This window comes from Bos grunniens, chromosome 3 (assembly GCF_055505025.1).
Source record: "Bos grunniens cultivar Pamir isolate PY7600 chromosome 3, Bosgru_T2T1.0, whole genome shotgun sequence".
In the NCBI taxonomy this organism is placed as follows: Eukaryota; Metazoa; Chordata; class Mammalia; order Artiodactyla; family Bovidae; genus Bos; species Bos grunniens.
The window spans coordinates 61,528,840-61,546,697 of record NC_141167.1 but is presented as its reverse complement, the minus strand read 5'-3'; the positions used below and the strand labels follow the sequence as shown (position 1 = coordinate 61,546,697).

General features: G+C 33.7%; 1 protein-coding gene across 11 annotated transcripts in view; it reads right to left on the bottom strand.

Moving 5' to 3' along the window:
• The window catches only part of PRKACB (protein kinase cAMP-activated catalytic subunit beta), a 151,493-nt gene that overhangs the window by 66,046 nt on the left and 67,589 nt on the right, over positions 1 to 17,858 (bottom strand). For 2 of the 11 annotated variants that reach the window (XM_086390778.1, XM_086390781.1), the window contains exon 1: positions 2,799 to 2,823. The exons of 5 other annotated variants lie outside the window; for them this stretch is intronic. In XM_086390778.1, coding sequence (XP_086246904.1) covers positions 2,799 to 2,808 — 10 coding nt within the window. In that variant the 5' untranslated portion in view covers positions 2,809 to 2,823. Of the gene's footprint in view, positions 1 to 2,213; positions 2,593 to 2,798; positions 6,854 to 17,858 lie in introns of those variants that run through there. 4 more of the 11 variants (XM_086390779.1, XM_086390782.1, XM_086390783.1 and 1 more) reach the window with 3 other exon arrangements.

Here is a 17,858-nt window from a genome sequence, read left to right as displayed (position 1 = left end):
AAATGGCAGTATGGAAAATGGTCTGAAGAGATATAAAATTGGAGCTGAGACCAGTGAAGTTGTTACTGCAATAAGATTGAAAATATATAGAGTTCCTGATCTAAAGGCATTCTTAGTGTCAGTGATAATATAAAAATTTGAGTGATTTTTGAGACATTTCTAATGTAGAACCAATAGAAATTAATGGCTGAGTGCAGGTCTGGGGAGTAAGAAACATGTTCAGAGTTACTACAAGGTTTCTATTTAAGTTCCTACATGGGGAGTGGGATCATTAACAAAAACCAGAATGAATGATGGAAAGAGAAAACGCACTTTGCACTGAACATTCAGGTAACTACTGAAGATGCTGGCATGGATGAGAGCTTTCAGAGGGAACACAGCCTTAAAAGAGGGCCAAAGATAGATTCCCAGAGAAAACTATTCCTCCCCCCAAAGCTGATATTTGATAGGCAAGGAAGGAGAAAAGAAATCGCTTTTTAACTAGAAAAGTACTACATACACATAAATATCACACATATATATTGCTAAAGACTGAGGTAATAGGGTCTGGCACTTGCTTATTTTTACAAATAAAACCACGCTTCACTTGAAATTTTCCATATTTTGAAATGGCTAAGGCATGTAACCACTTATGTACAAAATTAATTGAAATTGGACAATTCTGAAAAAGTCAGAATGTTTAGCTGTCACTACTATAATTCCTGAGGTAGAAAAGGCTATAAAGGCAGACCAATATGATCAAGTATATCAAACTATCTGAAAAATCCATAGCTTTCTTGAAAGAAAAGTCAAGCAATAGAGAAGCAGTAACAATTTTCTTCAGCTAAAACCAACACATTCAATTGTAAAACTTCTAAAACACTGTCAAATAGAAAAACACACTGCCTGGATTCAAAGAAATCCATTATTTTAAGTATGATAACCAGGTATATTCAGTTTTGATTGGTATCTAAGAAGTCCTAAGAAATGTTAACATGTTGCTTTTGTAATATTAGCCCAAATTTAACACACTAGAACAGAAACATCTACATCTAACAGAAAAATAACAGGATAATAATAACAATTAATTCTTAATATGCTGCATGTAAAAATGTTCTTTTAATGTCTAATATCACTTTATAAGTAAATACCTAATAGCACTGAAGAGGTGTATATTATACAGCTAAATGTTTATTTGCAACAATAAGGTGGTCTCTAATTATGGAAGAAAAGGTTCACTTATTTTGAATTCTACCGCTATACAGCAAAAATCCATCTCTCTCAGGTTCTGAATTCCAATCCAAATCTTTTAAGTATAAATTATAGACAGTTATGAATAACCATAAAATACCTTTCCTAAACACGCATCTGATTCAAAGGTTAACCTAATAAACATCCTCTTTTTCTAGCTAAGCAAAAAGATGCTAATGAATTATGCTCTACGCAAATATTACTCACTCTAACAACAGGGTATCTATTTTTAGCTGCAGGTTTGGCTTAAAGTGAACAGCTTTTACCCTCTGATAAACTGCAGTATATACTGTAGTATATTTTCTCAAAAAACATTTTTTAGAAATGTTTAGAAAAAAATAAATCATGTTATAAAACAAAAAGGAAATCATCCCAAAAGTACTTATTCTAACAAATTATTTCCCTAAAAATTATGCTAAAAATTTTAGCCAAGCCTCCAAAACCAAAAGGCATATATTTATTTCATCATTAAATCCCTATTTCTCAATGAATTACAGTTAAAAGCAACCAATAAATCAATAAAATTTTGGCAACATCTTATTCAAGATTGAGTATTTTTTATATAACCAAAAAGAAATTGATAAAAATTAATATTAGAATGACAAAGCCAATAAATGGGAAGTTTAATTATTTTCAGGATTAGATACTAAAAAAAAATTCCTTTTACCATAGTGGATCTTTTACTCACTAATTTATAACACAATTAATAACAACATATTAGTGAATATAATAAATTAAACCATAAGATAGACTAGAAACTGATTCCTGGTATTGACTATTAATAGTGGTATTAATTGTTCACAGTTCTTGATGGATTTAAAAGGCAAATTACTGTAAGCCCTAAATGAAAAAGCATCAAGAGAAAATGTAACTCATTGTAGCTCTGGCTTTACAATTACCCCTCTGAAAAACATTTTTTCCCCTCTTACAGTTAAATATTTTTTAAAAATACAAAGTTACAGAGTCTCAGAGAGCATACTTACCACTCATGATGAAAATCAACCTTTCCAAAACATATTGCTCAAAACAACAATCCAACAGCAAAGGGAGTTATGCTAATCTCTAGAGGTAGAAGAACCGATGGTGTAAACACATACACTAGAGCATGCAGCACAGAGAAAATGAAAAGAGCTTTCTTTTGTTTTAAAAAGAAAAGCCTCTAGAAGCAAAGCTTAACTGTTCAGTGCAAGAGATCACTAGTAAACATCAGATTAATGCCAAAGATGTGTATAACTAGATTTGATTTCTTTCAAGCTATTCTAGCCTCCTTCATATACCGCTAGAACAACTCAAAATGGCAGGGAGAAAATGTTCGAACCAGGATGTATAAGATGTTCTCAATTATATCAGCATGAGTTGTTACCACGGCAACATTAGACCAGAATTATCGGTTCACTTGTAACCAAGGAGTAGCTTTTCTAAAGCTTTAATCAACCAAGACAAATAAAATCCCTTTTATTTTAGAGCCACATGATTTAAAAATTACAACGTTTCTTAAATCTAAGCATTCATCCACCCTTTTACATTTCAAAGATTTTTTTAAATTGCTATTTTCTTCAAATACTCACACAATCCCATGTTGAACCTGGCAAGGAACAAACAGCAGAATGATTGCACCTAAACGTCTTTCAATTACACCAGCTCTTACTGCTAGCTGTGGACCTCACTGATATTAAAATGCTGTGTGCTGTTGCTAGTGACTATTGGCGATGAATCTTATTGCCCAGATCGCTGATAGCTTTCATTTTTCATGAGCCAGAAAGCTATACTGCAGCACAAATGTTAACCATTTAAACATTCTATATTATGGAAAAGACAAAATATAATATATATATATATCTTCACTATTAAAGGAAAATTTTAAAGCAACTTATTTATAAATTTCCATTAAATTCAGCATCAGAGTCAGATGCCACTTATATGGTTTTCAAAAGAGGGGAATACACAAAAAAGTTACTAAAAATTATTGTTGAAGTATAAAATCCCTTAAACAGGATTAAGATAACAGATTGTACAGCAAGGTGGATGGTATGGTTAACAACTGTTTTGATTTCCAGAGACTGAAAATTTGTACCAAAATGGTACAAAGGCTCTATAGAATGGTTCTTTTTAAGTGAACATGCCATTTTAAAAGTTGCCAGGGAGACAGGACTTCCAGTGATGACAGAATAGGTAAGTCAGCAAATCTTCTAAGAAATAATTATGAAGTTGGACAAAATTATCAAAAGCAATAACTTCATGGTCCTGGACATCTAACAATCACAAACAACAATCTGAGAAGCATTTCTTCACGAAAAACTGCTAAATTCTGCATGAGCACAGTGGGAGTCTGTGGTGTTCTTGTTTAGTGCTGCTCCTGTTCCTCCACAGCTCAGTCAGTGCAGGGTGTGGCTCCATGACAAGCAGGAGCTTTACTGCCAGAGAGGGTTGACATGATTTAGAGAAGCAGCCAAAAAAACCCATATAAGTGATACTGTCTATTAAAAAAAAAAAAAAAAAGCAACTGTAGGGAATGAACAGGGAAAGTATCCAGCTTTGCTAGTCTGAAATTGTGGCCTTAGTAGGGGTGACGAGTAGACAGATGGTCTAGCAAAAAAGTGAATATAAAAAATGTAAACAAGAGAGGCAAAGAAGGCCCAGATAAGCTTTTCATATATCCCAGGTTGGCAAGGAAACTATTCCATAGGAGAGATCCAAGAGGACCCAAAGGGAAGTTTAAACTGATACAGACTTGAAAGTACAATAACCCAAGCTTTATTTTTATTTATTATTTTTTAATATAAATTTATTTATTTTAATTGGGGGTTAATTACTTTACAATATTGTATTGGTTTTGGCATACATCAACATGAATCCGCCACAGGTATACATGTGTTCCCCATCCCGAACCCCACTCCCTCCCCGTACTATCCCTCTGGGTCATCCCAGTGCACCAGCCCCAAGCATCCAGTATCAAGCATCGAACCTGGACTGGCGACTCGTTTCATATATGATATTATACATGTTTCAATGCCATTCTCCCAAATCATCCCACCCTCTCCCTCTCCCACATAGTCCAAAAGACTGTTCTATACATCTTTTGCTGTCTCGCATACAGGGTTATCGTTACCATCTTTCTAAATTCCATATATATGCGTTAGTATACTGTATTGGTGTTTTTCTTTCTGGCTTACTTCACTCTGTATAATAGGCTCCAGTTTTATCCACCTCATTAGAACTGATTCAAATGTATTCTTTTTAATGGCTGAGTAATACTCCATTGTGTATATGTACAACAGCTTTCTTGTCCGTTCATCTGCTGATGGACATCTAGGTTGCTTCCATGTCCTGGCTATTATAAACAGTGCTACGATGAACATTGGGGTAACCCAAGCTTTAAAACTCACTGCAGAAGACTTGAAAACTGCCTGAATATTGAATATGCTCTTCAACACACAAACAGCCCCATCAGCATAGACTGGATCACGGTGTTTGTGCACAACCTCTGATTAATCACTGAATAATAACTAAGCTATGCAGACACAGTGTAATCCTTAGTACAGAAATCAGCAGCTGGACAATATGGCAGAAACAGTCCATAGATTACAACCAAGAAAGATATTAAAACAAAACAATATAAATAAAAACAATCCTCAAGTAAGAAAAAATAATCAGAGTGCAGAGTTGCTCTGAAATATTATTTTTAAAAGTCAAAATTCTGACAAAAACATTATGTAATCCATAATGAAGGAAAAAAGATAGAAAATGTCTCTGAATGGGCCCAGATATAGGATTTAGCAGACAAGACTTCAAAACAGCTACTATAAATATGTCAAAAGAATAAAAGGAAATTATATTTAAAGAATTAAAGGAAGATATGATGGCAATGACACAACAAAGAGAATTTCAATATAGAAAGAGAAACTATTTAAAATATAAAAGTTATAGACTTGGAAAGTACAATAACTCAGACTTTAAAACTCACTCCTTAAGCCCAAGAGCAGGTTGAGGTCAAAAGACTCAGACTCAGTCAGAACTTGAAGATAAATCAATAGAGATCATCCAGTCTGAAGAATACAGAGAACAAAAAACACGAAAAAAAAAAAAAATGAACAGAGCCTCAGAATCTTGTAGGATATAAACAGTATCAGCATACATGTAATAAGAAGCTTAGAAGGAGAGAGACAAAGGGCAAAGAAAAAATATTTGCAGAAATAATGGTTGACAATGTCCCAATCTGATGAAAAACATTAACCTTTAATTCAAGAAGTTCAAACAATGCCAAGTATGGTAAGCACAAAGAAATTCATACAGAGACACCTCATATTCAAGTTGTTAAAAGACAAAGAAAACATCTTCAAAGCAGCAAGATAAAATGACTAATCATATACAAGGGAAAGCAATATGATTAATGCTGACTTGTTCACAAAAATGAGAGAGGCCGGAAGGCAGTGGAATAACATATTCAAGGTGCTAAAAGAAAAAACCTTTTTACAATTCTTTATTCAGTAACACTATCTTACAAAAACAAAGGTGAAATAAAGATATTTCCAGATAAACAACAATTGAAGATATGTGTTATTAGCAGAAATAGTTAACAGAAGTTGTCCCAGATGAAAGGAGAAGACACTGGACAATACTCAAATTGACAGGAAGAAATAAAGAGTACTAGAAATGGTAAATATGTAAGTAAAAAACTATATAAACACATTTATCTTTCTTGTCTTAATTTCTTTAAAGATCTTACAATTGTATGAAGCAATCATTGTAACACTGCATTTCTAGGTTCATAAAAATATAAATGCAACGTAAAATTAATAACACAAAGCTGGAGAAGAAATGGAGCTATACTGGATCAAAGTAACTATATTTTACTAGAATAAGTCAATACTATAGCTCCACAAAATGGAGCTCTACTGCATCAAAGTAGCTATATTTTACTTGGAGAAGGAAATGGTAACCCATTCTAGTATTCTTGCCTGGAGAATCCCATGGACAGAGGTGCCTGGCAGGCTACAGTCTATGGGGTCCTAAGAATTGGACACGACTGAGCGACTAAGCACAGCACACAGAATTAAGTCAATATTTTACTAGAATTAGTCATTAATACAATATTGGAGAAGAAATGGAGCTATATTGGATCAAAGTAGCTACATTTCCCTAGAATTAAGCCAATTAAGTAGATTCTGATAAGACAAAATGCATAATTTAACCCCTAAATCAATTATTAAGAAACTGTCTTTTAAAAATATAGTTTAAAAATCAGAGAGGAATTAAAACGGCCTCCTACAAGTATCTGTTTAACACAAAAGAAGGAAGAGAGGAACAATAATACAAAAAGCCCTAAGACATATAGAAAACAAACAGCACATTGGAAGATGTAAATCCAACCATATCAATAACTACATTAAATGTGAATGGAATAAACAGATCAAAGGCAGAAATTATCAGAGTGTATAAAAAAGATATATATGCTGTCTACAATGGTCACACTTTAGATTTTAATATAAAAACAGGATGCAGGTAGGAGAGAAAAAGATATACCATATAAAGAGTAACCATAAGACAGATGGAATACCTGTATCAGTATCAGACAAAATAGACTTCAAGACAAGAAATATTACTAAAGTTAAAAAAAAAAAAGGAAATTTCATAATAAAGGGCCAATAATTCTGGGAGATTTAACAATTAAAAATGTATAGGCACTGAACAAGAGTCTCCAAAATGCTAAAACAAAAATGACAGAATCGAAAGGAGAACTGAGTAATTCCACAATTACAGTTGAAAATTTAAATAGTCCTCTCAATAATTCATGGAAAAAACAGAATCAATGGAATATAGAAAACGAATTATATAATTAAAATAACATTTATAAAACACAGCTTCTAACAGCAGAATACATTCTTTTCAGGTAGACATGAAAATTCTCCATTTAATCATATGCTAAGCAATATAACAAATCTCAAAATAATTGGAATGGAAAATATGATCTTTCATTATAGCAGAATTAAATTAGGAATCAACAACAGAGAGTAATTTTGGAAATACTAGCACTGGATTTAAATAACAAAGAAATCTGAAAGGAAATCAGAAATACACACACACATACACACACACACATATAGATGTGTGTGTGTGTGTGTGTGTGTGTGTGTATATATATATATATATATATATGTTTGGAATTAGAAAATACTTTGAACTGAATGGAAAAAACCTACAAGAAATCAACGTGCTTAGGATATAGATAAAGCATAGCTTAAAAGGAAATTCACAACTTTAAACCCCCCCAAAAAAGAAAGGTCTCAAATCAATTTAAGTTTCCACTTTAAGAAACTTAGAGTGAGCAAATTAAACCAAAACCAAAAAGATCACAGTAAAATTCAATGAAATGGAACATAAAAACAACAGAGAAAATGAAGAGACCAAAAGTCTTACTGATAAACTTTTACCTAGACTGACCAAAATAAAGATAAAACAAAACAAGACAAAATACTTAATTACCAAGGTCAGGAATGAAAAGATGACACCACCATTGATGCCAGAGAAATTAAAAGGATTATAAGAGGATACTATAAACAACTTCATGCAAACTATATAATTTAGACAAACTGAACAAATTCACAGAAAGAAACAAATTACCAAAATTAACTCAAGAAGAAATAGAAAATATAAAAATACCCAGAAACAAATAAAAATACTGTCAGTAATTAAACATTTTCCCACAAAGAAAAGCTTGGGTCTAGATGGCTTTAATGGGGAATTCTATGAAACATTCAGAGCTATCATACCAACCTGACCCAAACTTTTTTAGAATATAAAGGAGAATCTAACTCTTTCCAACTTATTCTGAGACCTTATGCCAAAACTAGACAAAGATCAAAAGAAAATTACAAATAAATATCCATTACAGTACAAAAATCTTTATCATAAACTTAGCAAACCTAATTCAGCAGTATATAAACAAGACTATACACCAGGGCCACATAGGATTTATCCCAGGAAGACAAGGTTGTTTCAATACTGAAAATTAATTAATGGAATAGAATAAAATAATAATAGAATAAAAGACAAAACTACATAACATCTCAATGTATATAGCCGAATCATTCCACAAAATCCAATACCTGTGATAAAACCTCTCAACAAACTGTGACTAGAAGGGAATTTCCTCAAGCTGATAAAGGGTGAGTGTGGGGGTGAGGTGAGGAGGGGAACCCTATGGCTTAGATTATATATAAAGAAAGATAAATGTGAAAGATGGAATGTTTTTCCTAAGAATGGGAATAAAGCAAAGATGTCTGAACTCACCACTTCTATGCAACTTTGTACTAAAGGTTCTAGCCAGTACAACAAGGTAAGAAAAAGATATTTTAAAAAGATATTAAAGAAAAAAAATAATAAAGGTATACAAATAGACAAGAAAGAAAACTGTCTTTTTTTGTGGATGATTCTATATGTATAAAATTCTTTAGAATCTATAAAGAACTAATAAATAAGGTAATCAATATCACAGGATATAATATATAAAAATCAATAGTATTTTAATATACTAGGAACAAATAATCCAAAAATGAAATTAAAAGAACAGCTCCATTCACAATGGTATTAACAGAAAAAAACTATTCAGGAATCCACTTTAACATGACTTGTTCACTAAAAAAAAAATGAAAAAGAAAACATTTCACAGAAATTAAAGAACTTCTAAATAAACAGAGAGTTATTTCATTTTCATAGGTTGTAAGACTCAGTATTTTTAAGAGAGGATTCTCCACAAATTAATCCATAGATTGAATGAAATGTCTATGAAAATCCCAGCAGGTCTTTAGAAACTGACAGGCTGACATTAAAATTTATATGCAAATGTAAAGGACCCAGAACAGCCAAAAAATTTTGGAAAAACAAAGCTTGAGGACCTACACTTTTTGATTTCAAAACATTGTTTAAAGTTACAGTAACCAAGACAGTGATATTAGCATAGCACAGATATAAATTGATCACTTGGAAAACATTGAAAATTCAAAAGTGAATCCCTCCATTTATGGTCAATTGACTTTTGATAAAAGGTACCAAGATGACTAATGGAGAAAAAAGTCTTTTCAACAAATGCAGTAAAAATTGGATATCTATGTGAGTAAAAAAAAGAAAAATAAAAACAAAACCCCAAACTCCACTCCATACCTCACACCATATACAAAACAACTCAAAAAATGAATTTCCAAATGAAAGCATAGAAAAAATATCTCTATTACCTTGAGTTAGATACAAGTTTCTTTTTTTTTTTTGGATAAAGATTTCTTAATATTTGGTACCAACAGTACCATCAAGAGAAAAAATTATAAACTGGACTTCATTAAAACTACAAACTTTTGCTCTTCAAGGATATCTTTTAAGAAGATAAGACAAGGGGATTTCCCTGATGGGCCAGTGGTTAAGAATCTGCCTTGCAATGCAGGGAATGTGGATTCGATCCCTGGTCAGGGAAATGTGTCCCACATGCCTCAGAGCAACTAAGCCTGTGCACCACAACTTAAGACATGCCACCAATGAGGAGAAAATAATTGCAAGTTATCTATTTGGCAAAGAACTTGTGTTCAGAATTTATAAAGAACTTTAAAGAGTTGAAATAGGAAAAACACCCTCAATTGGGCAACAGATTTGAAAATATATTTTTCCAAAGTAGATACACCGGTGATTTATAAGAACATGAAAAAATGCTCATTATCATGAATCCTTGGAAAAATACAAACTGAAACCATAATTAACTGCTAATTCACACACAACAGAATGACTAAAATAAAAATGACTGATGATACCAAGTGTTTTTAATAATAATGTGAAGAAACTGTAACCCTCCTAACATTGTTGATGGGAATATAAAATATTAAGCTTCTCAGAAAAATAATTCAGAATTTTCTTAAAAAGAGAAACATAAATTTACCATATAACCCAGTAATGCTTCTAGATATCAACACAAGAATGAAAGCATGTCCACCCAGTCTTGCATGCAGATAGATACAGCAACACTATCCAAATAAACCCCAAACTGAAAACAGACCTAATGTTCATGTTCATCAGTTGCCGAACAGATAAACAGAAAAACAGATGTTATATCCACACAACACAGTATCATAAATAAAAAGGAACCAACTATTGATATATTCCATAACATGGACAAACCTCAAAAGCATTATTATAAGTTCAAGAAACCAGAAACAATAGATTACATATACTGTCTAATTCCAGTTTTATAAAACAGTCAGAAAAGGAAGTCCATGAAAGTGAAAGTCGCTCAGTTGTGTCTGACTCTTTGGGACCCTATGGACTATACAGTCCATGGAATTCTCCAGGCCAGAATACTGGAGTGGATAGCCTTTCCCTTCTCCAGGGGATCTTCCAAACCAGGGATCAAACCCACGTCTCTCGCATTGCAGGCAGATTCCTTGCCAGCTGAGCCACAAGGAAAGCCCAAGAATACTGGAGGGGGTAGCCTATCCCTTCTCCAGCACATCTTCCCGGGAATTGAACTGGGGTCTCCCGCATTGCAGGCGGATTCTTTACCAACTGAGTTATGAGGGAAGCCCATGATCAGTGTTTGTCTGAGGCTGAGGTGAAAGTGCGATTGATTGCAAAAGAGCACAGAAGAACTGTTGGCAGTAATGAAAATGTTCTAAAGCTGAATTGTAATGATGGCTGCATTTTTCTTATAAACTTACAGAAAGATTTTACAGAACAGTGATCAAGAATATGGGCCCTGGATTCAGACTGTCTGGGTTCAGATTTTATCTTGTTAGTTATGTTACCTTGAGAAAACTACTTTACCTCAATGTATTTCAGTCTCTTCATCTATAAGATGTTAATAATAATAGAATCTATTTTATTGGGTTTTTTAAAAGCATTACATAAACTAATATACGCAATGTGCTTAGAATGATGCCTGACAGTAAATAAATGTTGCATGTATACATGTAATAATGTATTGTTATTGTCATAATAATATTGTCATATACATGTAATAATGTATTATACATGTAATTATATATTATACATGTAATTATATACATGTAATAATATATATGACAATATTCTACCCTGGAAATGTGGGAGTGGAGTGGTATGAATCGCTGCTATTTTGCACAATCAGAACTAGAAAATATACTGTATAATACGAATGAATCTCCAACCCAAGCAGATTATCATGTTGATTACTAAAGATAATGCTCTATTCAACAACTAAAACATGTCTCAGACCATTTGCTAATAATTGACCAATTTTGAAAAGGAGGAAAGTTTCTGATAAACACTAACATAAAAAAGAAAATAAAGCACACCGTGTACCAGAAAATTATACTATAGAATTTAAACATGTCTTCTCTGAATACTGAAAAAAATTATTTAGTCATTTAGCATAAAATTTTTTTTTAATTGAAAGATTATTGTTTTACAGAATTTTGTGGTTTTCTGTCATACATCAACAATAATGAGCCATAGGTACACTCATGTCCCCTCCCTCCTGAACCTCCCTCCCATCTCCCTCTTCATCCCAACCTTCAGCCTGTCACAGAGTCCCTGTTTGAGCTCCCTAAGTCATACAGCAAATTCCCACGGGCTATCTATTTTACATATGGTATTGTAAGTTTCCATGTTACTCTCTCCACATATCTCCTGTTCTCCCTCCTCCTCTACCCTCATGTCCATGGTCTGTTCTCTATGTTTCTCCACTGTTGCCCTGGAAATAAGTTCATCAGTACCATCTTTCTAGATTCCATATATATGTTAGTATACTTCACTCTGTGTAATAGGCTCTAGGTTCATCCACCTCGTTAGAACTGACTCAAATGTGTTCCTTTTTATGGCCGAGTAGTACTTCATTGCAGAGAAGGCAATGGCATCCCACTCCAGTACTCTTGCCTGGAAAACCCCATGGACGGAGGAGCTTGGTAGGCTGAAGTCCATGGGGTCGCGAAGAGTCGGACACGACTGAGCGACTTCACTTTCATTTTTCACTTTCATGAATTGGAAAAGGAAATGGCAACCCACTCCAGTGTTCTTGCCTGGGGAATCCCAGGGACTGGGGAGCCTGGTGGGCTGCCGTCTATGGGGTAGCACAGAGTCGGACACGACTGAAGCGACTTAGCAGCAGCAGCAGTACTTCATTGTATGTATGTACCACAGCTTTTTTATCTGTTCATCTGTCAATGGACATCTAGGTTGCTTCCCTGTTATAGCTGTTGTAAATAGCGCTGCAATGAACACTGGGGTACATGTGTCTTTTTCAATTTTGGTTTCCTCAGGGTATAAACCTAGGAGTGGGATTGCTGGGTCATATGGTGGTTTTATTCCTAGCTTTTTAAGGAATCTCTATACCATCTTCCATAGTGGCTGTTTCAGTTTACATTCCCACCAAAAACGCAAGAGTGTTCCCTTTTCTTAGCATCCTCTTCAGCATTTATTGTTTGTAGATTTTTTGATGATGGCCATTCTGACTGGTGTGAGATGGTATCTCATTGTAGTTTTAATTTGTATTTTCTATAATAATAAGTGATGCTGAGCATCTTTTCATGTGCTTGTTAGTCATCTGCAGGTCTTCTTTGGAGAAATTTCTCTTCAGGTCCCCTTCCCACTGTTTGATTGGATTGTTTGCTTTTCTGGTATTGAGTTGTATGAGCTTGCTGTATATTTTGGAAATTAATTCTTTGTCAGTTGCTTCCCTTGCTATTATTTTCTCCCATAATGAGGGCTGTCTTTTCACCTTGTTTGTAGTTTCCTTTGCTTTGCAAAAGCTTTTAAGTTTAATTAGGTCCCACTTGTTTATTTTTGTTTTTATTTCCATTACTGTAGGAGGTGGGTCATAGAAGATCTTGCTTTGATTTATGTCGAGTGTTCTACCTATGTTTTCCTCTAAGAATTTTATAGTTTCTGGTCTTACATGTAGATCTTTAATCCATTTTGAGTTTATCTTTGTGTGTGATGTTAGGTAGTGTTCTAATTTCATTCTTTTGCACATAGCTGTCCAGTTTTCCCAGCACCACTTATTGAAGCTGCTGTCTTTGCCTCATTGCATATTCTTGTCTCCTTTGTCAAAAATAAGGTACCCATAAGTGTGTGGGTTTATCTCTGGGTTCTCTATCTTGTTCCATTGGTCTATATTTCTGTTTTTGTGCCAGTACCATACCCTCTTGATGACTATAGCTTTGTAGTATAGACCGAAGTCAGGAAAGTTGATTCCTCCAGCTCCATTCTTCTTTCTCAAGACTGCTTTGGCTATTTGGAATCTTTTGTGTTTCCATGTGAACTGTGAAATTTTTGTTCTAGTTCTGTGAAAAATGCCATTGGTAATTTGATAGGGATCACGTTGAGTCTGTAGACTGCATTTGGTAGTGTAGTCATTTTCACACTGTTGATTCTTCCTACACAGGAACATGGAATATCTCTCCATCTGTTTATGTCATCTTTGATTTCTTTCATCAGTGTCTTATAATTTTTCTGTATACAGGTCTTTTGTCTCCTTAGGTAGGTTTATTCCTAGGTATTTTATTCTTTTTGTTGCAATGGTGAATGGGATTGATTCCTTAATTTCTTTCTGATTTTTCATTGTTAGTATATAGGAATGCAAGTGATTTCTGTGTACTGACCTTGTATCCTGCAACTTTGCTGAATTCACTGATTAGCTCTAGTAATTTTCTGATAGTTTCTGTTGGGTTTCTATTTATAGTATCATGCCATCTGCAAACAGTTAGAGTTTTACTTCTTCTTTTCTGATATGGACTCCTTTTATTTCTTTTTCTTCTCTAATTGCCATAGCTAGGGCTTCCAAAACTATGTTGAATAATAGTGGTGAGCCTGGACACCCTTGTCTTGTTCCTGATCTCAGAGGGAATGCTTTCAGTTTTTCACCACTGAGAATAATGTTTGCTGTGGGCTTTTCATATATAGCCTTACTATGTGGAGGTAGGTTCCTTCTATGCCCATTTTTGAAGCATTTTTATTATAAATGGATGCTGAATTCTCTTGAAGGCCTTTCCTGCATCTATTGAGATGATCATATGGTTTTTATCTTTGAATTTGCTAATATGGTGTATCACATTGATTGATTTGTATATATTGAAGAATCCTTGCATCCTTGGAATAAACCTGACTTGATCATGGTGTATGAGCTTTTTAATGTGTCGCTGAATTCTGCTTGCTAGAATTTTGTTGAGGATTTTTGCATCTATGTTCCTCAGTGATATTGGCCTGTAGTTTTCTTTTTTTGTGTTGTCTTTGGTTTGGTATCAGGATGATGGTGGCCTCATAGAATGAGTTTGGACATGTTCCTTCCTCTGCAATTTTTTGGAAGTTTCAGAAAAATAGGCATTAACTCTTCTCTAAATGTTTTATAGAATTCCCCTGGGAAGCCATCTGGCCCTGGGCTTTTGTTTTTTGGGAGATTTTTGATCACTGTTTCGATTTCAGTGTTTGTAACTGGGTTGTTCATAATTTCTATTTCCTTCCCAGTTCGGTCTTGGGAGGCTGACCTATTTTAAGAATCTGTCCGTTTCCTCTAGATTGTCCTCTAGGTTGTCTCATATTCTCTTATGGTCTGTTATATTTCTGTGTTTTCTGTTGTAACCTCTCCTTTTTCATTTCTAATTTTGTTGATTTGATCTTTCTCCTTTTTTTCTCTTGATGAGTCTGACTAGTGGTTTGTCAATTTTGTTTATCTTCTCAAGGAAACAGCTTTTAGTTTTATTAATCTTTGCTATCTGCTAATCTTCGGTATTCTTTTTTTTCCATTTATTTCTGCTCTAATCTTTATGATTTCTTTCCTTCTGTTGACTTTGGGATTTATTTGTTCTTCTTTTTCCAGCTGCTTTAGATGTAGAGTTAGGTTGTCTATTCAATGCTTTTCTTGTTTCTTAATGAATTACTGTATTGCTATAAACTTTCCTCTTAGAACTGCTTTTGCTGAATCCCTTAAGTTTTGGGTCATCATGTTTTCATTGTCATTTGTTTCTAGGAATCTTTTGATTTCTTCAGTAACTTTTAGTAATGTATTGTTTAATATCCATGAGTTTTTATTTATTGCAGTTTTCTTTTTTTTCATGCAGTTGATATCTAGTCTCACAGCATTGTGGTCAGAGAAGATATATGATACAATTTCAATTTTCTTAAATTTATTGAGGCTTGATTTGTGGCCCAAGATGTGGTCTCTCCTGGAGAATGTTCCATGTGCACTTCAGAAGAAAGTGTATTCTTCTGCATTTGGATGGAGAGTCCTGAAGATATCCATTAGGTCCATATGGTCTAATGTTTCATTTAAGGTTTCTGTTTCCTTATTGATTCTTTGTTTTGATTATCTGTCCAATGGTGTAAGTGGGGTGTTAAAGTCCACTACTATTATTTTGTTACTGTCAATTTCCCCTCTTATGCCTGTTAGTGTTTCCCTTATGTATTGAGGTGCTCCTATGTTGGGTGCATAAATATTTACAATTGTTATGTCTTCTTCTTGGATTGATCATTATGTACTGTCCTTGTCTCTTATAACATTCTTTATTTTAAAGTCTATTTTGTCTGAAATAAGGATTGTCACTCCAGCTTTCTTTTGCTTTCCATTTGCATGTAAGATCTTTTCCATCCTTTTACTTTCAGTCTGTATGTGTCTCTAGTTCTGAAGTGCGTCTCCAGTAGGCAGCATGTGTGTGTGTATATATATATATATATATATACGGGTCTTGTTTTTATATCCATTCAGTCAGTCTGTATCTTTGGTTGGTGCATTTAATCTGTTTACATTTAAGATAATTATTGATATATATGTTACTGTTGGCATTTTCTCGATTGTTTTGGGTTTGCTTTTGCAGTTCTTTCCTTTCTCTTGTGTTTACTGGCTATGTAAGTCCCTTTAGTATACACTGCAAAGCTGGTTTGCTGGTGCTAAGTTTTCTTAACTTTTGCTTGTCTGTAAAGCTTTTGATTTCTCCATGAATTTTGAATGAGATCTTTGCCAGGTATAGTAATCTTGGTGGTAGATTTTTCTCTTTCAGTACTTTAAATATATCTTACCATTCCCTTCTGGCCTGCAGAGTTTCTGCTGAAAGATCCACTGTTAATCATATAGGTTTTCCCTTGTATGTTACTTGTTGCTTTTCCTTTGCTGCTTTTAATAATCTTTCTTTGCATTTAGCACTTTTTTAATAAACTTCAAACTTTTTATTTTGTATTGGGATGCAACCAATTTGAAACAAATTTAATTCTGAAAGAATACAGTACATGTGTATCTGGGACAGAATTTAATACAAAAGTCTTAAAATGGTTATAACAATTCTCTACATTTGTTCTATAAAATATAAATATAATGAAATGCACAAAGATTTAGCTACAAAGATGTTTATCACGGCAGTTTTTTTATAAAACAGCAAAAAATTAAAAGTCTAGATAGCTAGTGATGGTATAAATTGTGGTACATCCTTAAGACTGAATACAAAAAAGCCATTTGTACTGTAGAACAATCTCTATGATAAGGCAAAATGTTATGACATATGTATCAAGAGATTCCAATTTACAGTGGAAATTTGTGTACCTATGCATAAAACAGATATGCATAGAACAAGGTTATCTTTTGGTAGGATTGCATGTGATTTTTTACTTTGTTCTTTTCTACAGTTTGAAAATTTTCTCCAATGAAGGCATAATATTTGTAATCAGATAAAGTGTTTCTCAAACTTTAATGTGCATATCAATCAGCTAGGTAATCTTATTAAAGTTCAGATTCTGACTCACTAGATCTAGATCTGGGCCTGACTTTTAACAGGCTCCTGGGTGATGCTAATGCTACTAGACTGGGATGAAACTTGAGCAAGACACTATATAATATTATATACTCAGTCTTCCTTCTATAACCATGTAGATTATGAAGATCACAATAGAACAATTTTTTAGAGAAAGCTTGTTACTGTAAGACTGTAGTGATATTTAATGTTGGTCTAACAATTCAACATTAACTGAGAAATACGCTGGCAATACAAAAACAAACTGACAAATTCTATGCCTTTTAGGAGTTTAAAATCAAATAGGGGAGAGAGGTAACTTGAGGACTAATGTAACATAATTTTAATACTATATAATAAAGCATAACAGAAGTGAGTATAGATGTTATAGAACACAGGAAGAGATCATGAATTCTAAAAAGGATAAACGTCAGAGGAACAGAATGCTTCAGTGATTTTGTTACAGAGATAGTATGTGAGCAGAGGCTTAAAGTAGGATATATCCCCATCATTGGCAGTAGTAGGAAAAGGAAATTCCAAGTAGAAGAAACACCTTACATTGTTGTTATAATGGGATTCCACCGTCTGACTACTCGTTATCATGTTCACATAGTGGCCAAAAGTGTTAGTTCTGCATAGCTAATTATTAAGAGAAATGCAAAAATCAAAACCACACAAAGCTATCACCTCATGCCTCACAGAATGGCTATAATCCAAAATGTACAAATAACAAATGTTGGAGAAGATATGGAGAAAAGGAAAGTCTCGTAAACTGTTGATGGGCATGTAAACTGGTGCAGCCACTAGGGGGAACAGTAACTACCATATGATCCAGCAATTCCACTCTAGGGTATATATATCCAAAAACATTTTTAAAAATGAAAATAATAATTCAAAAAG